Source organism: Gambusia affinis, linkage group LG11 (assembly GCF_019740435.1).
Source record: "Gambusia affinis linkage group LG11, SWU_Gaff_1.0, whole genome shotgun sequence".
NCBI lineage: Eukaryota > Metazoa > Chordata > Actinopteri > Cyprinodontiformes > Poeciliidae > Gambusia > Gambusia affinis.
The window spans coordinates 1,486,711-1,510,494 of record NC_057878.1 but is presented as its reverse complement, the minus strand read 5'-3'; the positions used below and the strand labels follow the sequence as shown (position 1 = coordinate 1,510,494).

The following is a 23,784-nucleotide window of genomic DNA, read 5'->3' as shown; positions in this document are numbered from 1 at the left end:
ATGAAAATGTTTTTTAGGGCTGAGAATAAATTGGCAGGAGCTGGCAATGGGATGTTCTGAAACAAATACAGAAGTTTGGGCATTATGTTGGATTTAAGGACATTGATTAGTGCTATAAGTGACAAAGGTAGGTGATTCCATTTATCCACAGAGGCAGCAATTGAGTCTATCATTGGGTTATAGTTAACTGCAACAATGTCATTCATACGTGATACTATCCTAATCCCCAAATATGTAAAACAATCTATCTTTTTGAATTGGAAAGGATTCCCGACAGTGTTTCTTTCTTCTGAATTAAGTAAAATTAACAAAGACTTATCTTTATTTACTTTATATCCTGATATTTTTCCAAATGTATTTATTAGATCTAACAAGGCTGGAATAAACTCTTTCAGTTTTTCTAAAAAAAGAATGACATCATTAGCAAATAAAGCAATTCTATGCTCCTATTGGCCTATTGTCAAACCGGTTATGTTTTTATGGGACCGCACCACAATGGCAAACGGTTCAATTGCTAGAATAAATAATAAAGGGGATAAGGGGCATCCTTGCCTACAAAAAGTTTGTTATACTGTTCTTAATATCAGAAGTTTTTTTTATGGGTGTTTGGACATAGTGTTTGATAATGATCCCTCTCAAGCAGCTCAATCTCTGCTGCCAACTCTTTTGTTTTTTGATAAGTTTGTTTTGCCTTATGACTCGTATAGCTAATTATTTGACCCCTTATATAGGCCTTAAAGGCTTCCCACCTTGAAGAGGGTGGTGTTTCATCTCTATTGATTTCAAAATAGATGCTATTTTGATTATCTACAAAAAATATAAATTCTGGGTCTAAGAGCCATTTTTGTTTAAATCTCCACCTAGGAGGGTCTCTCCTTAGTCTTAAATCCTCATAGATAAGTGAATTTGGTGCATGGTCAGAAATTAAAATGCTATCATATTGACAGTGTCTTATTTTATGTCTCAAAATGGCAGAAATTAGGTGAATATAATTTATGTGTATTTGAATAACACGAGTATTTTAAACTCTTGGGATTCATGTCTCTCCAAATATCCATCAAATTAAGTTCCTTCATAAAGTGTTGAATTGTTTGTCTACTTTTAGAGTGAGAGTTGTCAGTACCTGAACTTCTGTCCAGTTCTGGGTTCATTGTGCAGTTAAAATCTCCTGCTATAATATAACCAGACAAAGATGAAATTGTAAGAAAGAGATTTTGAAAAAAACTTTAGGTCGTCAACATTTGGGGCATAAATATTTATCAGGTTTATTTTTCTGAGATAAGTGTGCCCTGTAGAACAATGTACCTCCCAGCCATGTCTTTAATAACCCTTGTCACATGGAATGGTATGGATTTATGAATCAAAATCATAACCCCTCTTGCTTGGGAAGTAAAAGGTGCTGAATATAAAATGCTCTGCCACCTCCTGCCAATCTTTGCCTCCTGGTCAGACAACAGGTGAGTTTCCTGAAATATCACATTATCAGAGTGCATAGATTTCACCCTAGTCATTATCTGTTTAACTTTTTTTAGTTTCTGTAATCCCCTGCAGTTCCAAGAAGACACTTTAATTCTTAATCCACCAGACATACTGCATAACAGATGCAGTATTATTATTTTCAAATTGTTTAAAGACAAAGAAACCAAGAACATCCGGATGTTAAAAGCTACATCCATGATAAACAGGGGAGCAACTACATATTTTTGAGGTGGATGCGAACATCTCACCGGCACCCCCCAGGACATAAACTTGTACAAGTGAGCCAAAGAGCCTGTTAGCCTGTCTAGAACCTCCTATGAACTGCAGGTCTGAGGCTTTTTGTTGGCATGTTTTCTATCGTTCTTATAGCTTGATAGGAAACCTTATCCAAACTGGCAAACCACAATAATAAAATGGTGAAATAATATTGACCACAAAACACTATTTATAAAAGATAACATTTTTTCTACACAATCCTAACAAACGTTTTTAATGTTCTCTTCCCAATATTTATTTACTATTAATCTATTTGTATAATTTGTTCTTTTAAATTGCCATCTATGTTATTTTTTGGTCTCAGGAAATGACTGAGGGATGAAGAGTCTGATGTCTGGTTCTTTAGGTTATGACGGGTCTGCGTTTCCTCTCCTGACCCATTCTGTCTGATATAATCAAACCCACTGGGTGCCGCTGAATATCACCGACACAGTTATTTTAATGCCCCTATTACACTTCACTGTGTTTGTTTAGCCTGTGTCTTCCCACTACCGTCTGTATTTTTGCCAGAAGTTTTACTTTAAGGACGGTGTAGTATCGGGTGGACATTTTAAAAAGACACTGGTTAATAGCAGCTCACTGCGGCTGCGTAGTGTCCGTCTCTAGGTAACCATGACAACAGCATCAGTTCGTTGGGTCCTATTTAGGTCCCGCAACGACAATTTATATGACCCTAATATTTCCCGTGTTTTGTTTTGGTCATTATTATTACACTTATTGTTGAGAGGTGTGTGATAGGTGTGTCTATCAGACATTTATAGCAATACAGAATAAATGTATTGGTTCAATACGGGCGGAAACAACAACCACCTGTCATTTTAGGCTAGCTTGAGCTAACCTGAATATTTACAACTCTCTTCTTGATACACTGACATTACTTACCTTCTGTCTTTCAACCACTTTGAAAAGCTTTTCTTCGTCTCTCCAACATCTTTATCCTTCCCCCTCTTCCGTTTTCTGTTTTGTGCCCCGGAGTTTGTTCTGCTCCCCATCTTTAGCTCCTTGTTTTCGAGGCATTAGACAAATAAAAAAAAGGCGTTCTCAGCGCGTTCTCTGTAGGGTCGCTACCCAAACTACCTGTATGGGAGGGGAGAGCGGCTGGTAGGAGGGGAGGGGCGCCTAATCAGTGCTATTCCTCTGTTATTGATCATTTCATGCACAAACAGCTGTTAAGTACATAAAATGCTGACGTATAAATGACATTGTTGCAGTTAACTATAACAATGATAGACTCAATACTTAACCAGTCTCAGGTTAGATCGTCGCAATCTGGTCTCCAAGTCCAACACTTTTCTTTCGAGCTCTTTATTTTTATTTTCGAGGACCTGGAACCTAGCTTGTAACGTTAACGTTATCTTCTGCTGCAGATATCCGCACTTCTGCCTCACCAACACGCTCGGCACATTCGTTAACATCTTTTTTAACATTCTCTATTGCTGATAGAATACCATCTAGTTTGGAGGATAAATCTGATTTCAAATTTGCAATTGCACCCAGTATTGCCTCTGAACCAGCCTCAACCGTCTTATTTTCCTCATTCAATTCGCAATTTTCCTCCTCCATTGATTCGCATGTGGTGGTGTTAGCCTCGATATTTTCGCAGCTAGCTTCAGAGCTCACCTTAGAAGTGAAGTTAGATAACTTCGATTGAGTCGGTTTGCTGGGGTTTTTACTGGGCTTCCTTTGTGAGAAAGGTATCACAGCCGTTTTAAACGTCGTTCAGTGTCAGTTGTAACGAGTATTTTCCAGGATTTTACAGAAAGGTAGCGGAGCCGAAGCGAACACGTCCTCTCAGCAAGCCGCCATTACCGGAACCCTCTATTCTAATTTTATCTTTTTGTGTGATTTTAGGCCCAAAATGCAATATCAGCATATCCAAATAACAAAAATAAGTGTAAATTGACAAAGTTCAGGCTGTCCTGAAAAAAATGATACCACATAAGGCAATATTAATGGTTTCTATTAAGAAATATAAAGGTAAATTTAAAATTTAGTCAAAAACGACCATTGATATTATGGACTCCAGAGCGTTAATAAAGAGGGTTAATTTTGCATTTTCCTAAGATGTGTGGTGTGATGAAACAAAAGCATAAAATAATTACTTCAAATCCCAGACATGAGACAATAGAGCTTAGTGTGGCAATATTTTCTTCAGATGATTAAAGCAAGAATGAACCAGAGTTGACATGCATCCAGAGTAAAGCCAGAATTCCTAACAGAAGTTTTAATAAATACACTTCATTCATTTGCTTAAGAACAAAGTGTATCCTTTATCTCAGAAGTGACTTTTCCTGGTGCAAAGGTAATTATTTCAGTTTTGTCTATAACCAAGTCTCAATATCATCTGCATAGATGATATTCAGACTTGGTAGCAGAGTTCTTTAAAGGTTGAGAGAAATACAAGAAAAACAAAACAAGCTCCAAACCAGGGCCCTGGGGATCACCACAATACGCTGGGTGATGGGGACCAGTACTAACAAATAGCTACAAAAAAAACCCCAAACAAAAACAATCTGTCAGATAGATATGAAGAAAAGCAGACCAAGACGGATCCCTTAACTGCATGTACAGAAATAGTTTTGCATGGGTTTTGTTCCAAAACACTAATTCCTGAGTTAAATTAATAATTTTTCCTCAAATTTCAAATTACAAGATCATTTCAAATTTTTTAAGGGAGTGTTCAAATCAAATATTTCTTTTAGTCTTATAATGCCAAATTCTTAGCAAAACAGAACATTAGGTTGCAGTGAAATATATATTTTTAAACAATTTTAATAAATGAACCACATATTACAATTGTATGACAAATAACTTTTATTTCCTCCATATCAACCTGAGCATTTAAAACATCCTTGAACAAATATCAGAGGATAAAAAGATCCAGAGGTGCATCTGTGAATGCAAACAACAGAGAATGCCTCAGTGGGGACACTGCTGTCACACAGAGGCTTAAGGCATGTTCAATAAACCAGCAGCAGCTTCTCTGCAGACAGCTGGAGATGGACATGTTTTCAATGGGATTTATTACACAAGTCAGACTTTCCAATGTACCTGCTAGCAGAGTTTCTAACCAAGTCAAACGTTTACAAAAAAAAATAGCTGTTTCTATCATAAATATGCTCCACCTTATAACTTTTTATTCTATTGTTTTCTGAGGAAGTCAGGACGCCACACTTACTAAAACGTGTGGTCCTGGTCCCAGCCTGGGGAAGCACTGACTTTACCCATCAGATTTCAGCAAGCAGTTTCAAAATAAGCAAGTAACTATTAATTAAGCAACAATTCACTCATGTTTCATCATCTTTTTCATCATGTTTCTGTTATGACACACAAGGCACAACTCTAAGGCATGTGATGTTAGCATTCTACTCCATAAAAACCTGTCAAAATTGATGCTGCTCTGTGCAGCAGGACCCTTGGTGGTCGTTATGTGTATCTACACAACAACATCAAATATCCTAGTCTAATCACTGCCAATTGGTTTTTGTTCTGAGATGACTGATGTCAAATTATGCTTATTAAACACTGTTCCACTGAAGAGAACAGTGAAAACAGAAACATTAGTTTAGCAGCTCTGTATAACAGGGTTAAAAACAAACTTCTGGAAAATACTTAATATTAAATCAGTAAACACCGTTACAGAAACATTTACCGCCTTACAGCTTTGTGCATCCTTGGTTTTGTGTTGCAGGAAGCCCACTTCTGTCTTTTGCATCAAAAAATCCCAGCTGCCCCCCACAGCAGCTGGGTATGACCCTGAAATACTTGAACCACAGCATTTACTTGCTCTCATCACCATAACAGAGGTAGAATGTTAGTCCAACTGAAACTTGTTAAGAAATACATGAAGCTCAAACAAACTCAAGCAACTTGGGAAACATGGGAGATGAAAACATAAAGTAACAGCTTCAGTTAGGCTTCAGGTGATAGCAGCCCTTCAAAAAGCATTGAACACTTTGATTCTGCAGGGTCCTGCAGGGAGTCAGGACCCTGCAGCCTGACTCATTTAGAGGCAGTGAGGATCAGCACTGTATCAGCCTGGAGGAAAAAGTGTCAGCTGGTGTGATGCATGCAGCAGCTCTGAGTTTTCACAGTGAATTCTTGTTCCGAGCCCACAGATCTGCATAGAATCCTCTACTCGGCCCACTGATTCTACACAGCCTGATAAGCTTGTTTCCATGCCGATGTTCGACATGCCTACTGAAATAAATCTCACATTACATCCCATTCTGCTATCAAAGTTTCTCCATAGCTGCAAACACTAGCACTGCAACAGACTGAGACCATGGCAACCTGACAGGTCAAGGTGTGTCAGAGAGGTGCAGACAGAAGGGACACATCAGGACCTCTGGCTGTGTCCAGCTTTCAGGACAGGACAGTCAAAACACCCTTTCATCACCAGAGCAAACAGGGGCAGGGGCTAGTCTTTGGGGTCCTCTGGAAAAATATCCAAAAAAGAATTATGCAAAAGCTTCTCTGCTTCAATTTAGCAGAAATTTCAAGATTGATTTTCTAAAGGCCACAGAAGCAGCTGCTGTTCATCCCTCTAATGGTCCAGTTAAAGTAAACCTGAACAGAGTCCTTTGTTCTTTCTGCTCCAGACTTTGGAGGACTCTGTGCCCCAAGTTCTGTGTCAGTTCTGGAACCAGATGTCATCAGGAGGAGGAAAGGTGCTGAGGCAGCAGGTTCTGAATGGGGGAGGGCTGAGGGCTGGAACAGGCACTGCTGCTTACACTGGACCCTGTACTGTGGGAGCTGGGCAGACTGTAGACAGACGGCAACTCTGGGTCTGAACAGTCGTCATCAGAAGCGTTACAGTGGGTGACCACCACCCTGAAACACAACACACACACACAAAAGGGACACCGGTGTCAGGAATGTCTGCAAGTCAAACACATACATGAAAGGATTAGGGCCACTGGGGGAAAAAGTGTACAGAAAAAGTGCAGCATCTAAAGGCTGCATGGATAACTGCAGCCTTGAGGTGCATCATGGAGGTCTAGATGCAGACTGTGTCCTCTATGACAGTGGTCCCTAACCGCTGGGGACCACTGGTCTATGAGACACTACAGGGTCACCATCAGACCTGGTCAATGTCAGAAACATGCTGGAAACGTTTTTACCAGTAAAACAAATGTTAAACTGTGTGTGAAAAGTCATAATGGCCAATCAGGAAGACAATAACTGAAGTGAGACAGTTTTTCTTTCATGGCAGAGGAGCTGCATTGCTTAGATTGGTTTTTATGACTGTTTACCTGGATCTGGATGGATTCACCACACCTTGCTTCTGGGGTTCCATCCTCGACTTGTAGCTACACTTGGACCACTGCGCACAAATAACCAGACAAAGAGACGGATGTTTAACATCTCCACCTCTCAGGGAGGCTTCTTCCCTCTTAGTTCCACCTTCTCAGTTTCTGTTTATCTGCTCTACTCCGATACTACAGCACTACTTAAAAAAAATGAGGCAAATAAAAGACAAACCTGCAGCTCAGTCATTGTGGCTTCAGATCTATAAAGCCCAACTAAATATAGCAACTTAAATATAAAAATATTTGTTGAAACTGACACTGTGTAGTAAGAATATGGTATAAGACAGACAATCTGTGAAAAGATGGAGCTCCTCTCTTTCTCCCAGTTCTCCCAGTGACAGCTTTAAGGAAGCTTTCTGAGAAGATCAATCCATCCATCCATTTTCTGTTCACCCTTGTCCCTTAGAGGGATCGGGAGGGTTGCTGGTTCCTCTCCAGCTACGTTCCAGGCGAGAGATGGGTTCACCCTGGACAGGTCACCAGTCTGTCGCAGGGCAACACAGAGACATACAGGACACACAACGATTCACACACACACACACACACACACACACTCACACCTAGGGAGAATTCAGAGAGACCAATTAACCTGACAGTCATGTTTTTGGACTGTGGGAGGAACCTGGAGAACCCGGAGAGAACCCACCATGCACAGGGAGAACATGCAAACTCCATGAAGAAAGACCCCGGGCCGGGAATCGAACTCAGGACCTTCTTGCTGCAAGGCAACAGCTCTACCAACTGCACCACTGTGCAGCCCAGAAAATCAATCATTTTTAGTTTTAATGTTGGGACCAATGTCACCATATGTGAGTTCAGCTGGTGTTACACCGCTCTGCAGCAAAACAGCATTTCATTAATTCAAAACAATGAAAATAATTGGGGATGACACTTAACACTTTTTGCATCTTAACTGTCATCATGGCAGCATTCCTAATGCCATGGATGTACAAAAAAAAAAATCCAAAATTATTTAAGCCCCAGGCAGACTATTATCTTCTCATTCAATGTAGATTTAACTTGAAAAAATATTTATAACTTAGAGTGACTAAACCAGAATCCAGACTTGAATCAAATAGGGAACTAATGGAAGGTGCTAAAGATTAGGGTGATGGGAAAGAGGCCTTTCAACGTCTTAAATCTAAATTTCACATGTATTAAGAATACTGGCCTTTACTAGCAGCCAAGACGAATCAGCAACACGCCTGTGTAGAAAACAGTTTCCTCTCTAGAAGCTTCTTATATCTTTTGTGCTACCTCAGATTATTATAAACCAGCCTTTTTGATAATGGAAAAAAAATAAAAACTGGTCTTCTTCCCTTAGCATCATCTACACTAAGGAGTACAGTTCTGATGCCATGGATGTTTATGTTTAGTAGACAAGATTTCTTTTTCTAACTGGGTGATTTCTGATTCTCTTTTCTATTTCCTCTTCTTTATGAAAGCAGCTGTCCTGCCTAGATAACCAACAGGAATGTGATGGCCTCTGGTGGGGCCAGCCCCGGAGCTTCTCACCATGTGAGCGGGGTCACTGGTCCCCAGATGGATTCCCTTCTGACAGAGAAGCCTCAGCAAGCCAATGCCTGCAAACAAGACACAAAAAAAATTTCAACAGGTTACGACGCTGCCAAAAATAACTTTTTTTTTTTTCCCATACAGGTACTTTAGTTGGACCATGGAGAGAAACACAATGCTCACTGTGTCTGGGCCACCACTTTAAAAAAAAATTATAGAAAAAATTGCAAGTTTTCTCATGTAGCAAAACAGATGCAGTTCAAACAATTCTAATCGAATGTTTCTTCACCATATGGCACTAAACTTCCTGCTGGAAAACGGAGCTTATTTTGCCTGGGCTCTCACATTTGGTCCGGTCATTGCAGTGCTTCTGTTCCCACTGATCCAGTAGGATGTTGAGGTATCTGGGACACTCAAAGAAGCGAAGGTAGCGTGATGAAGACTGCGATGGGAAAATGCGCTCAAACTCTCCTCGTCTATTCAGTTCATCTTCGCTCTCAGCCAGCACGCGGACGTCCTCAGGAGTCAAAATGTCCAACACTGATGACAGGAAGTCCTTTATGAGGCATGAGGAGACAAACAAGTTAAAAACTTATTTTTCTCTTTGAGAAGAGAGAAAAGAGAAAAACTAGCAAAATTGTACATGTAGTTTCTTTCAAATGTCCTCTAATAAAAGCACTTATGGAAAGCAGATGATATTATTTTATCACTAGACTCACCTGCTGTAACAGAGCTGTGTGCATGTGTTTGTTTACCTGGTCAGCATAGTGCTGTGCAAGGTAAGAAGCTCGTTTTACTTTCTCATCAGCAGACAGATCAGATCTTTTCTTTTCTTTGTTCCCTCCATGCAAACTACAAAACAGAGACACTAATTTTAAATTTTTTCCTCAGAGTTGCATAAAAAAATAAAAGGCCACTGAGGCAATCCCTTTTTACATCTCAGACACAGAATCCCAGCGATAGAAACCAAGGTGTAGAAGGTCCTCCCTACCTGCTGGTGGAGCTGGAGGCACTACTGCAGGAGGACACCACTTCTTCTCTCAGGGGAATCCTATAGCCGGCCAGGTTCAGGAGGTCTCTGATCATCTGGCCTTTAATGGAAACGTCCAGGGCAGAGTTGGAGTGGAGGCTGGAGGACAGAGAGCAGAGCTACAGATGTGCTTCTACAGCCTTCCATCTGACAGCAGGTGCAGCGGTCTGTGTGTCACCTGGGTGATATGTTAACCTCCAAGAGCCAGGGTTTGAGGTTCTCGTCCAGCATGATGTCAAAGCCAAACAGCTCATGGCAGCTGTGAGGCGTTTTCACGTGCATCTTCAGCAGGATGTTCACATATGGCTCAGAACTGAGAAGCAAACAAAGAAATGGGGAAACTTGTTTGATTCTGACATTTTTTTAGCTCTCCACACAAACACGGTGTTTGGTCTATGAAGAATTCTGGGACAGCTACTGTGGCTTTGACTGATGAAGCCAAAGTGATGTTAGAACAATGCTCTGTGTAGGACCTGGACTCCATTTCTAGTTCAAAGTGTAAAACTGTTTTACAGGTCAGAACTCACTGGCTGAGGTTCTTTAAAAACAGTTTACACAAACAGTTGTGTTCAGAATAATGGCAATGTGTTAAAAAATATATATTTGGCTGATTCTTTATGAGTTTATTCATTCTTCTTCATTTGGAACTGAAGGTTTTATCATTCTCTGTATTTTTTGTGTTTTCCCCTTTACCAACTTTAACAGCTGTGCTTAACTCCTGAATGTCTACAAGTAATTTCACTCTGATGTTCTCTAACCGCCTGTATAAGGCGGTTCCTTATACAGGAACTGCCTGCTTGAATTCTGTTTGTGCCCACAATAAATGAGCCCTTGGTTTATTTGGAACACACTCTATTCAATCCATAATTCAACTATGTTGGATCAGCATGATGCACATCATTGTGGGTTTCCTGTTACTCTACTAAATCCATCCATCCATTTTCTGAACACCCTTGTACCTGGTGAGGTTGGGAGGGGTGCTGGTGCCAATCTCCAGTGAACATTTCGGGTGACAGGCGGGATACACGCCGGACAGATCACCAGTCTGTCACAGTACTCTACTACACCTACTGCTAAATTATTAGTTATGTAGAAATGTCAGTTCTTCTAAATCTGCTCTAGTTAGTACTCATGGCCTGCACTTATTTTAAACACAACTAAAAACTAAACCTTGTTTTTATTGATGTGTGATGCTAATGTTTTTTATTCATTAAGCAATTTAGAATCAAATGAGGAAACGAGTATGAAATTTGAAACATTTGCTAACTTTGTGAAAATTTTGGAGTTTTTTTCCCCTAAAACATTACTAAAATGTTGCGTCATTTTCAGAAATCCTATAAAACATACTGACTCCTGAGCTGAATGTGTTATTAGACCTCGATAAGTGTATTAGTGACAGAACACCAGGATCTGTAAAGACAGTTCTCAGTAAATGGAACAGTGAACTTACGCTATAATGGTTTTGATCACAATGTCTTTAATCTTCTCCCATATCAGGTTGGTGTTGATGCCTTTAGAGCCAAGGAAGTGCCACAGAGCCTTCAAAGCCCTGAAAAGACACAACAAAAAAATATTTGACTTTAATATTAACAAAAGGGAAAAGAAGCTGTATTTTATTGGCTGAACCTCACAGTAGGGCGACAGTAGATCAGGAAAACATGGAGCAGGGATCATGCTGCTAAATAATGCGATGATAATGTTTTGACACTGCTTCATCAAAATGTATACAGCACCATTTCTGAGCTTTAGCATCTTTGCGATTATTAAAATATTCATCATATGTGAGCATCGAGGGCAGAGAGAATCCATCCAACAGGACACATGTATAACTGACATGCAGGATTTTTATGCATAACTTGCAAATACAAAATCCCACCAAATACTTCATTCAAGCATCCTCTGTGATTGTGATGCTGCGCACTATAAGGTCTGGTTCTACCCCGACACACTCCCCAAACGTCCTGTGAGTTACCATTTGTGTCCCTGGCAGGCCTTGTCATCGCTGTTTGTCTGGTACTCAGAGTTCTTCTTGTTCACGCTGTAGTTGGTCAGGTGCATGAACTTGTTGTTTAGAGTCTTCATCGAAGACGAATACCTGCAGAGAAACAGAACCTCTGCCTCAGTCTGGTTCAGTTCCAGTCCACATAACCCAAAAGAATGTTGTTCATTCTCACTTGCAGCTGGCAAAGCGGACCAGTCCGTCAGAGAACAGGTAAATTCGGAGCGGCTCGTAGGACGTCACATAGACGTAGATCCGCAAGTCAAACTTGTTCCCGCCAATGAGGTAGGGTTTGTGAAGGTACCTGAGGATAAGGAAGCAAAGGGAAATGTTTCCATACACATAGTGACAGTGAACTTTGGTCAGATCTGTGCTGCTTACTTCTGCACCAGCAATGGTCTCTTGCGGGGCAGCTGACTCCATTTGTGGATGACCTGGATCCCCATTCCTCTGGCTGACGCAGGCTGGGAGACAGAAGATCAACATTAAGGAAAAAGAACTATTTTTTTCATCTATAACAGATTCAGTGTTTAACTTGACACATCAGGTCTCTGATCAAATTTCCTAATTCACCAAACTGAAAACTGACAAAAATAAATAAATCGCAGACATATTCTTTCATTCATTATTCTGGCATTTAGTAAACAGATATTATTCTAGTGATTTTAACTAAACTGAGGAAAAAGATATTTGGTCAGATTTCAGTTCAGTGAGGAACAAAACAGGCTTTTGTGTCCATTTACTTGACGTGTGCAAACTTCAGGTTTTAAATGTGTAAGTCCTTCTTTACATGACATTTAGAAGTAGTTCATGTAATCATTCATTAAAACACGTGTTCAGCTTCCTTTTCTGCTTGTTTGTTTCATGATATTTGTACCCTATTTATGTAATGCACTGCAATGTAAAATAAATCTCTATTTAAAAAAAAAAAAAAAAAAAAAGAAGTAGTTCACACAAAATCAGAAAGGTGCAGAACATACAGGTTTGATGATCCACTTCTTCTTGGAACCACTATCTTCCCATGCCTTCCGCAGCAGTTTGATATCCTGAGGAAGGATGAACGTCTTTGGGAAGAAGTTAAACTCCTGCTTGCCAAAGCGATGCTGCATCTTGGACAGATTCCTCCAAAGTCGGTCCTTCCTGCCAATCTGAAAGGTTCCTGGAAAGTGGTTCAACTGCGAAAAATAAAACAGAACAACCATACGTTCAATCTGGAGACTGCAGGGACATCGGCCGGAGTGTGTGTGTGTGCAGATACTCACCTTCTGGTGCTCGCCGATGGCCTTAAAGCCAGGAGATTTCATGTGGTGTCCCCAGCAGCCCAGCCAGTTGTTGCTCTCTGAATTAACAACACAATTCACAATTCCCTCACTCAGGGTGACTAAACAGATTCCCATCTCACTGTCTGAATGGTGTGTGATAACTCACTCTTGGTGGCTTTGAAGTGTGACCTAGCGATTGTGTGCTTGACGATGTTGGGGGTAACGGAGCTCATCTTCCATTTGAGTAGGCGTCTCTGTTCGGCAGGCAGCAGCTCCACTGCAGAATACCAGACATGAGATCAGCTGGTAAAGAGCATCTACTGGTTCTAAACTATAGAGGAGTTACTCCTGACCTTTCTCATTGGCTGTGCTGAAGTAGAGTGTGGGGCGCATGAGGGGAAACAGGCTGGGGACGAGCGCCGGGCGCTCCTCTCGATCATCTTCTGCCCCCAACACCATCGGCTCTTCAATACTGACCAGGAAGGGATGATAGGAGAAATAAGAAGAGTTGAACAGGTGAATGATTCACAGGTTTGGTCTGACTGCTCTTCACTGCGATCCACAGAAAGACTAAAGAACCCAACCATAATTCCAAAAAAGTTTGGATGTGATCAAATGCTAAGGTAATAAAAGGAAAACAATCCACTGACTTTGCAGAAATGCTGATAAACATTCACAACAGATTCACTCATCTGCCCTCACACTCGCATGAACTTGAGACTTCCCGTTCTTAATCCATAAGGTTCCACTCTTTCCAGCAACACAGCTTCAGCTCTTCTAGGAAGGCCATCCACAGGGTTGAGAAGTGGAGGCAGCTGATGGCAGTTTTTGACCAATCAACATTTGTAAGATCAGAGAGTGATGTTGGATAAGAAGACCTTGATCTAATTCACTCCAGATCAGGAATATATGCAAGACTAGTCAGATTCTTCTACATGAAACTCATTCATCCATGTTTTTAATGGACCTTTGTCTGCAAACCTGAGCACAGCCATGTTGGAATAGAGAAGGAGCGTCCCTAAATTGTTACTAGTCTGTATGCATATGTGGGTTTTACACAGCTGTGACCATGGACGTGATCACAGCAGTTGAATTTAGTGTTTGGGATGGTTGACCCAGGACCTCTGGCAACAGTGTTAACATTTTTAAACGACTGGCATCGCTGACGATGATTACATTTCTGTTTTCTGAGAATTGTTGCTTCATTTTTGTGGGATAATCCAGGACTCCAGTAGAAGGACAATGAATCAATACAACACGATAGACATGATCAATATCAATAGATAATACTATTGACCAAATATTAATAATTTCACTGAAAAACCACACAGCATTCTGGCAGATCTAGGCAGGACTGCTCAACCTCTGACAGCCAGAAAAGCAAGGTGTGTGACATCAACTAACTCACTCTTTGGTTACCTAGCAACAACCTCTTAGTTGTACAGCAGCTTAAGGTTTGCCCACCGTGGCTCATTACTGGTTAAAAAATCAACAATAGCGTGTGGATAAAACAGAAAAGGTCACATCACCAGCTTGGTATTATTTCAAATATTAAAAGACAATTTTCAAAAAGCCCATCAATAATTATCTATACCAATATATATTAACATGTGCTTTTCAGCAATATCCTACAGCCCTGGGGAGGAAGCTGAGCTATGTAACAGAATGGAAGAAAATTAGATCAAAATCAACAGAAACGATGAATGAAAACAAACAAAAAATTTCTTGTAATTGTAGATTTCCAGTGATCCACAGAGAGACAGCACTGTAACTCAGACAGTTTAGAAAAACCTCTGATTCGATATGTGCAGCCAAAGAAAACAAACAGCACACTGGACAGCATTATTTAACATTCTAAATGTAGATTTATCAACGGGATCTAAAAGTAGAGCTTGTAATTAACACAGCAAACCACAACCTGAGCACATTAAAAAGTAATGCAGCCACAGGCGAACTCGGTGACATTTAACTAACACCAACTGGCATCAGGTCACAGATTCATTTTGTAACACAAGGTGCTCTACATGTGCGTAACATGATGCCAGGTAGGATTAGGTGGCAGAGGCCTTTACACACAAAGGACAGCAATTCTGATCTGACTGTTCTTTGATCATTTAGTGGAGGATTAATACTGACTAAACTTCATTTCTTTAATAACAACAACAGCTCAGACATACTCACATGACAGTCATATAGAAGACGAGATGAGATTTCCAGAATCAGCTAAACTTCTGACAGGTTACTTTGGAATTACAGACAGGTTTCTAACTATATGGAATATAAACAGGTGGAGCTCTTAGGTGGAGATGTGGAGAGTTCAGGGTGTCAGTGAGCTCAATGAGCTGAGGAACAAACCAGTTGGAGAAGGAAACAATAGTGCTCCTGATCTGGGTTGTTTTAGCAGAGAATCAGCTGTCCAGAGACAATACAGCAGAGCTTTCCACCATCATCTGCTGCTTTCAGCCTGTCCAACAACAAACTGAGAGGACAACAGGGAGACCAGATCAGCTGGGAAGATGTTTGATTGAGGGTCAGGAGGACCAATCAGGAAGGGAGTCTGGGTTGCAGCTTCCTTTCTAAGTGAAGGCAAAAGGAAGATGTTGAATATTTTGTTTATGAACAAATTAAAATCTTTGTGAGCACATATGAATTTGGATTTGTTATCTGGAATCAGTACCGTTAAACTTTTTCAGATGTTTGTTACATTACAAGCAAAGTATTTTAATGAGATAAAATATATTAACGTCTCTCATCGTCCGTAAGTGGTTCTCTTTCAGGACTCCTTACATTCATTAACTCTGACCAGATTACCTGTTCAGCTACAGAAAAGCATCCCCACAGAATGCTGTTGCCACCATCTGGCATGTGTCACCGTGGAGACGACATGTTGAGAGTAAAGTGCAGTGTTGTTCTTTTTTAAAACACAGTGTTTTACTTTCAGGCCTAAAAGCTCTGCTTGGACTCATCTGAGCAGAGTAAACAACTAACAGAACTTTTATTGTTGTCTTCTTATCACACTTCCAGTAATGCCAGACCTGCGTCGTGCATGAACAATCATTCTCCTGACTACAGATTCTTTAAAAGCCTAACCCTATCTAGTATATTCCCAACACTCAACTGACACCATGCTCTCTAACAGATGTGTTAGCCCTTACAACCCCAACATACCTCATTTAAAGTACTAAAATCAGTTCTCATTGACACAGATGCGTGATGAAAATTGCAAACTTGACTCCAGACCCTGGTTAAACTATTTCTACCGAGCTCTGTATGAAGTATTGTCTGCTTGGTCAGAGGTTGGTTGCTGTGCTTTATTCGCTCAGACAGCAATGTTGATATTTCTCTTCAACTAGTCTACTTCCACTATCCTGTTTCTGCATTCACAGGAGACATGGATACGTTTGAGGAACATTTATCTTACGCAATGAGAAAATATGTACATTTTTAAGATTCTTCACTAAATAACTGGTAAATGGTTAATAACTCCTGCATGGAAACTGTAAAGATCGTCGTTCACGAAGAAGGCTGCTTGCAGAAAATTGTGGCGCTCTGTCTGTGACATTGACCGAAAAGCTAAACTAAGGATTCAGGGGGAGAGAACGTTGCTGAAAGAGGCGGGACGTATGCAGATGGAGGAAGGGTGTCGCCCAGGTGGTCTGCGCCGTTTTATGAAAGGTGTGTGCAAATACGAACGTGCCAAAACCACCAGCAGTGAGCTGTTTGGCTACAGATGAAGTATGCAGGGGCCTTTTAGATAGCAACCAGCGTCATGACAACCAAGAACCCCAGCAGACGGGTCAGGCAGAACGGTGTGGAGAAGCTTGAAGCAGGATTAGGGTTAGGACTATAATAGGAGTAGAGCCTGAAAGCAATAGTCTTCAGTGTATTATAAGACTGGCGATCCACCAGGCTTTACTTGTGCCCCCACCTGGCTAAGCATTGCTTATTTATTTAAGTTTTTTTTAATGTATGCATTTTTAAGACTTTATAGTTGGTGTTCAAGTATTAATCCTCCAAAACCACTTAATTATCAAATGATATTTTCAAGTTTTCTGTCAACTTTAAAAAATCTTTAACTCAAAAACACGGTGGCCCGCGGATGAATGACTGCCCTACAACCAACCATCAGGCACTAGCAGGTTTTCTGGGCGAAACCTTGGTCTTTACAAAGCACTCAGACTAAGAGAAGTACTAGGATGGATGTGTGTGTTTGTGTGTTACCTAGAGATGCAAGGAATTGATGCATCAGAAGAAGAAGAACGAATGATGGAATAACATTCTGAATCATCTGAAAATGGAAACAGAGAGAATGATTATGTCTCATCTCCATATTGTCCAGAGTTCCGGTTGAATAGAAAATCTAGATTTACCGTCAGTGTTTCACATTTCAATACGCTGCCCAGCATGTGGCTGTAAAGTCTATGTATGAGTTCCCGGTTGGCCGGTGCATTAGCGTTTAACGAACCAGCACTAACTTCATCATGCAGGTTCAGCCCACGGAGGAGCTTTTGCGCTCGCCTTGTAGTCAGGCATCACGCTGGTTTTATATTATTTTCTTATTATTTTTAGCATTATTTTTCCGGTTACACAGGTTACCAAATGCCAGAGTCAGTGAACGTGGCCACGTAGTTTCTGTGAAACTTACTAAAATCTCAGAAACAAAATGGAAGAGCTATTAAAGCCACATTAGCAGCACTGAATTAAATCTCCCGTTTGTTGTGCATTTCTGCGCAGTGCAGCAGATTTAACTCATCATGTGGGGCCATTCCAAGGCTGTTTGAGACCTTGAAAATAATCTGACTTAGATCTGACTGAACAGAACCCCTCTTGCTGCTAAAAACATCAGCACCTCTAACAGCTTCTTTGTTAGATTTAGTGAAATCTGGGAGAAGGGGAGTGGTTTAAATGGCCAACCTAAAAAGCAATCAGTTATAATAGCTGTTTACTAATTTGTATTTGTGAACAGAGCTCAAAATCAAAGATTAAACTCAACAATCTAACTATAAATATTGCTGTTTAAACTTTCACCAAGTTAACTTGCCAGCTCTTTAAAATCTTACATTTAAATATGAAACAATTTAAAATCTATTAATTTATGTATGCTGAAGCCATTGATCATCTCAATAAACAAATGTTACATTTATGGATCTGTGGTCTGTGTTAAAATATTAGCATTTATGGGACCCCTGAATTTCTGGCAGTGGGGAGCCTTAAGGAGGCGCTGAATTAATTTGGATTAAACAGATATTCACTTTAGTTGTATTTTATGATTTGTTGTTTTAAGACTCTATAGGTGTGGGTTTCAATAGAGTTTCACTGCAGATGTTTTCCCATAACATATAATTACCCAGTAATATTTTTACATTTTCTGTCAACTTAACATCTTTTAATACAAAAACACAGTGGACCGCCTCAGCACCCTGACCAGGCTTAGTAAGTTTTCTGGGGGAAACCCTGTTTAACTGTCTAAACAATAAATCAGGTAATAAAATATTCTTTTAATGAACTCACCATCATCACTGAAGGCATTTTCCAGCTCATCTAGAAGCTCCTCCTCCATTCCATCCACTTGCATCACACACTCCAAGCTGGAAAACAAAGTGAGAATGAGACACTCCAAGTTAAGTGGATAAAAAAAAAACTATAATTAAAACCACTGACTCACCTCATCAGCTGCTCCTCTGTCACTGATGAGGATGAGCACAGGGACTGAGATGAAGTGGAGGAAGACCTTTCTTCCTTGGTGAGGTGAATGGCTGAAATCTGATTGGTCACTGACCCCACCAAAGCTCCAGCAAGACATGGAGCTACACCTTCACCAGCATGGAGCCCAGGAGGCTGCAGACCCTGATCGCCACACTGCACAGCTGGCACATTGCTGCAGAGAGATGAATCCAGTCCTTTGCATGTAGGTAGCCGGGGCAATGGTGCACTGTGGGATTTGCGGTTTGCAGCTGCAACCAGAACACCTGCAGGACCAAATTTATCTAGCCGCTGATTCCTTGAAGGCGACCGTGTTGCACGGCCATTTTGAGCCTTAATGTGTTTTGTTGGCGGCTTAGATGAATGGCCCCTTCGTGGAGCGTTCAGCTGCCACTTTGTGCTTCTCGTTTCTTGCTTTGTGCCATTGTGACCAGAGGTATTCTTCCATAACTTTGTTCCCTGATGTTTGGACAGCTTCAAGCTCAGGTGAGGCACTGCTAGTGAAGAGGAACAGTCTATAGTCTTAGGCTGAGGAATAAAACAGAAAAAGTGTCACCAGATAAACACAGTCACAAAACATGTGACATGAAAGTATTTATACTGCTTACATTTTTTATTTCATTGGGATTTTAAAAGATAGACTTGAACAGAATCTAAATTTGTGGGATTAAATCTCAGTGTAAAGGCAGCTGCTTTATGAAGGCCTATATAAATAATATAATACAATAATTATTCTATTATATAACAATATAAATGCTCTATAAATCTCTAGCAGAGATTTATTAGAGAACATGAAGACCCCAAAGGACCACAGCAGACGGGTCAGGAACATTTCTGGCTTACATGCAAAAAAACCCCAAAGGAAATAAAATGTGATGTACCAGCATCATGCTGTGGGAAAGATTTTCCCCATCCGGGTCAAAAACATGGGTTAGAGGTGATGGCAGGACCCAATTAAAGGGCAAGAAAACTATTACAGGCTGATATTCATCTTGAAAGACAACAACCCTAAATATTCAGCCAGAGTTGCAATGATACGGTTTAAATCGGACCACTTTTATGTTCCACTTTGGGGACCCACTTCAGTGGTGCCCAAAGTGGGTCCACCAGGGCCGGCATCCTGCATGTTTTAGCTCTGATTTAACACACCTGGATCAAATGATGGCTCGTTAGAAGCCCTAAGAAGAACATTGACTTGTTGAAATGGTTGTTACTATTAAAACATGCAGGACGCCAACCCCTGAGGTCTGACTTTGGGTACCACTTTCCTAGTCAAAGTCTAGACCTTCAATTAATAAGGGAGTGAATTATGCTTGCCACATTTTTTATTAAAAAAAGAAAGAAAACTAAAGAGTCTCCCGTGCATAAAATTGAAAATAAAAATAGATAAATTGATATTTCTAACATGACAAAATATAAAAATGTCTGACTACTGTATAGTGCCTAACTAAATTTTTGGAGCTGTATTCACTAATGTTTCAATGTTTGTTATTCGTTTCCTGGATAACAGACAAGTGCAGCCATGCAATGGGTTCTTGAGTGATAAAATGGACGTAATCTCCAGTTGTGTTGCCACCATGAAACTGCTGCTCTGCTGGTTGAGCAGTGCAGAATGAGCAGTAATAATGGAGAACAGGAACACGACTAGTCATGCTTTCAGCCAGAGGGGAAGCAAGCACTACTGGCCCCTGTTGTATATTTTCAGTACACCTGCTGTATATCTGCTGCTCTGGCCTCAATGCAGGAGATGAACCCACTCACCATCAGCCTAGCGCTTCGTGGCACAGTGGCATGTCCTTTGATGAACAGGTCTCCAAGACAACCTGCTGAAGATTCTAGTGGCACATGGTCAGTGGAATACTGACTAGATACCAATGTGGCTCCGTCTCCAGACTGAAGGACCTGGTCCTCCTGTGCCATGATGCTGGCGTTAGATTGATTTGGTTCTGATGCTGCCAGGTTCTGATTTGGTCTCCGAGTCCGGTTCTGGCGTTCTTGCTGCTTCACTGACTTCTCTGATCCAAGGTGGTGACTCCTGGTGTTTGAACTGTTTCCAATGCCCTTCTCCCACGCAGGACACACAGATGACATCATGGATGAAGCACTGATAGATGGCAGATGTTTGTAGAGGTTGGTAACCTTGGGGAGCTCCAGTGGAGTGTGCCTGAAAGATGATTTAAAGGTTGCACCTGAAACCAAGGCAGCAGTGGGGGCATTTTGCGTGTTGGAGCATGCCTTGAGATTCCCTCCGCCCCACGGCGATGACTGGTTGGTGGGCATGGTGGCGTGTTGCAAAGCGCCTCCAGATGTTCTAGGTGCCGTCAGAAGCACAGGTAGATAGCGAGGACTCCCTGATCAGAGTCTTCTTCAGCTGAAAGAACTTGGCAACGTCAGCTCCAACAAGTTCTTGATGAATCCACACCGACGGCACTCATCACTGGCACCAAAATTTCACCCAGGATTCAGGGCAATGTCTAAGCTCTCACACAGGCTGAATCGAGACAAATATTCTCAAATCCTGTCAGGAGTTTTAGACTGCAAACTGGAAGTGATGTGTGGGTTATCAATAGTTGACCGGTAAGTTTATAGAAGCCAGGGAGGGACTTAGATGCACAGCTTCTACCCTGAAACAATCCAAAGAATATGAAAGCAGTATGAAATGATGCAGATGAAATTGACACATGGCCACAAAGCGAGCTATGAATAGATAACTTTTACTGCAAAACACATAGAAACTACTGAATAGAGTTAGACAGAGGATCTAAGCTCCAATGGCCATTGTTTAACAATCTACCAATGTAAACAGTGTAATTAACTTCTTTTCTTCTAATTATGGCGAAAAGAAGTAAGAATTATTATTGCGTCTTCCTTAGCCTCATCAACAATCTGTATATTCTCCAATATATCGAGGGATCTAGGCTTTTAGTTAACCGTTCCTTCTGATTTTTATCTCCAAACTACCCCTGTGATTTCCTCACCACTAATCATGTAACTCTTTATCTTCCTCGACAGGAATTCTCACATCTTCAGCTCTACTTTATTTATTTATTTTATTTTACCACCAACTCCAAAATATGTCGTGTACCTTCCCTTTCCCCTTGTAGTACGCGTCCTAACACAGAGACCACCCTAGAGCTCTTCTGCCTCTCCACTGCCCGTTGTTGCGGATGATTGAGCCCGAGTCCTAAAGTCTATGATCCCATCTACCATGTTCAGATCTCTCGTTTGTCTCTCAGCTGTCATCGACTCGTGGCGAGGGAGGGAACACTCTCACGTGCGTCCTCACCGCTAGTTTCAAATTAGCTAGTAAACAACACTTCCCACGTTGAAATAACACCAGCCCACGTCAGAGAGGCCTTACTTCTTAATAAAATTAATTAAGACAACGACTCAACCACCGAGTCATTATCGGTTAACAGAGCAGCTTCGATATCAGGGTGTGTTTACCGCTTCGCCGGGTAGTTAGCTTAGCAACAATTTAACGCAGAGACGAGATATTCCAATTATTGTTCGGCTTCTCAAAAATATAAAACAACAGCGTTTCAGGTGGTTAACGAAATCCCTTCCTTACCGACTTTATGTCCAGCGGTGTTTCCCAGCATTTTGGTTCGTTTCTTTGGCAGGAGGTAACTAGCTGGAATTCGCTTAACAGCATAAAAGAGCTGTGAGTGCAGCACCACAGCCAAAGATCGTTTATTGTGCTTAAAAAAACACCCGCTCCTTCTTCGCTCTGAAATATTACAATACTACCACCCACTGGTAAAGAGTGGTAGTTTGAAAGCTTAAATGAAAAAGCAAAAAATAAAAAAAATAAAAATGTGAACGTTTAATTTTGTTTTAAAATGCAAAATATGACATTTAAATAACCACTCAGATCAAGGCGCAACTAGAGTCTACCAAAAGGCATACGGGAGAAAGAAAAAAATCCTTGGTCTGAAGAGACCAATGGAACTTTTTGGCCATCAAACACGATGCTGTTCTGTGTTGGACAGATAGATACCAAACACCGGAGATTTTTTTCTGCGTTTGTAATTCTTATATTTTACCACCAGATGGCATTACTGCATATGAACGTCCCTCATTTTAACGTTCTTGTTTTTTTCTTGCTCTTTCTTTTCATCTCACTGTTTTATTTTTATCAAATATACCCTCTCCTTCCTCTTGTACCGAGGTTTCATTTCACAAATCTTTATTTAACTTTCTCATATTTGTAGCTTTCTTTAGTTCTAGTCACTATTTTATTTAAAGCATCCTTTCCCTTATTTCTACCTTTTTTCATATGAACTTTTTACCTTCCTTTCACTCAGATGTGTTTCCCGTTTGTTCTCTTGTTTCTTTCCATCGTGTGTGTTTTTTCACTCCTTGATTATTTTCCTTTTCCTCTGGCTCTTTAGTTTACTGTTAACAATAATGGCACAAAAGCATTCAAGCACACTTTGTTTATTTTTCTCATTCCATCATTTAATCACTGTGTTTGCTTTGCTATGTCTTCCAAACATTGTGGAAAACATTCCTTAGACATAACACATCTGGAAAATGAAGTGTGATAACTTTCAGTGTTGACACACTGTAGTCTATTAATGTTATTTCCTGAAAAACTAGTAATTATTTGTTCTTGCGTGTTTCTGTCTGCAAGCCTCTGCTGCTAAGCCTCTGCTGCTAAGCCTCTGTCATTCTTCATTCTGTGATGTCACAGGCCATAAATGGGTATGAATTGATATTTTTATTATATTTATTTTATGCATCTTGTTTATTCTCAGCAGGTCTTTTCCCATTTTTCAGGTATCAGTTTATCACCAACTGAGATCCAAATCATTAATAACTACAGCTGACAGAAGTAACCTGATGATTCTGTTTTCTCTTCAAATTATTAATAGTACTGATACTTACCATCATTTTAATCCTTTGTACTCCTTGGTTATTATTTCTTCCATGGTTAAAGACTTCTCTTCATTTATTTGTGTTGGTCTTTCTCATTACTTGTACTGTCAAACTTTCAATAAATGATTTTTATTTTTCTCCCTCTTTGTCAAACCTTGTTTCATTGTCCATCTTTCAAGTTAATTCTTCACCCATCTCCCTTTCCTCCCCATCTTTCCTGTCTTTGCACATCTTCATGTCACTTGGGTTACTTAACTCATGTTTTAGCCTATTTTCCAGCCCTCTGTCTAACCCTTCCTCCTCTTTCCTATTCCTCCCTCCCTCCGA

At 40.6% G+C, this 23,784-nt stretch overlaps 1 protein-coding gene across 2 annotated transcripts; it reads right to left on the bottom strand.

Annotated features, from left to right (window-relative positions):
* Positions 1-4,545: 4,545 nt before the first annotated feature.
* On the bottom strand, positions 4,546-22,321 carry ttll4 (tubulin tyrosine ligase-like family, member 4). 2 transcript variants are annotated; one of them, XM_044130998.1, is made up of 20 exons: positions 22,148-22,256; positions 20,338-21,200; positions 18,539-19,104; positions 18,385-18,461; positions 17,095-17,161; positions 13,227-13,345; positions 13,040-13,150; positions 12,874-12,950; positions 12,592-12,786; positions 11,993-12,075; positions 11,787-11,915; positions 11,585-11,707; positions 11,063-11,161; positions 9,791-9,925; positions 9,574-9,711; positions 9,338-9,434; positions 8,928-9,138; positions 8,583-8,650; positions 7,011-7,081; positions 4,546-6,588 (listed from the first exon to the last, which is right to left on the bottom strand). In XM_044130998.1, the coding sequence occupies exons 2-20, from the start codon at positions 20,854-20,856 to the stop codon at positions 6,411-6,413; spliced, it is 3,063 nt and encodes a 1,020-aa protein (XP_043986933.1). In that variant the 5' UTR covers positions 20,857-21,200; positions 22,148-22,256; the 3' UTR covers positions 4,546-6,410. The 2 variants fall into 2 exon arrangements, with proteins under 2 accessions (XP_043986933.1, XP_043986934.1); XM_044130999.1 differs by lacking the exon at positions 20,338-21,200 and having other exon boundaries at positions 22,148-22,321.
* Between the last annotated feature and the right edge of the window lie 1,463 nt (positions 22,322-23,784).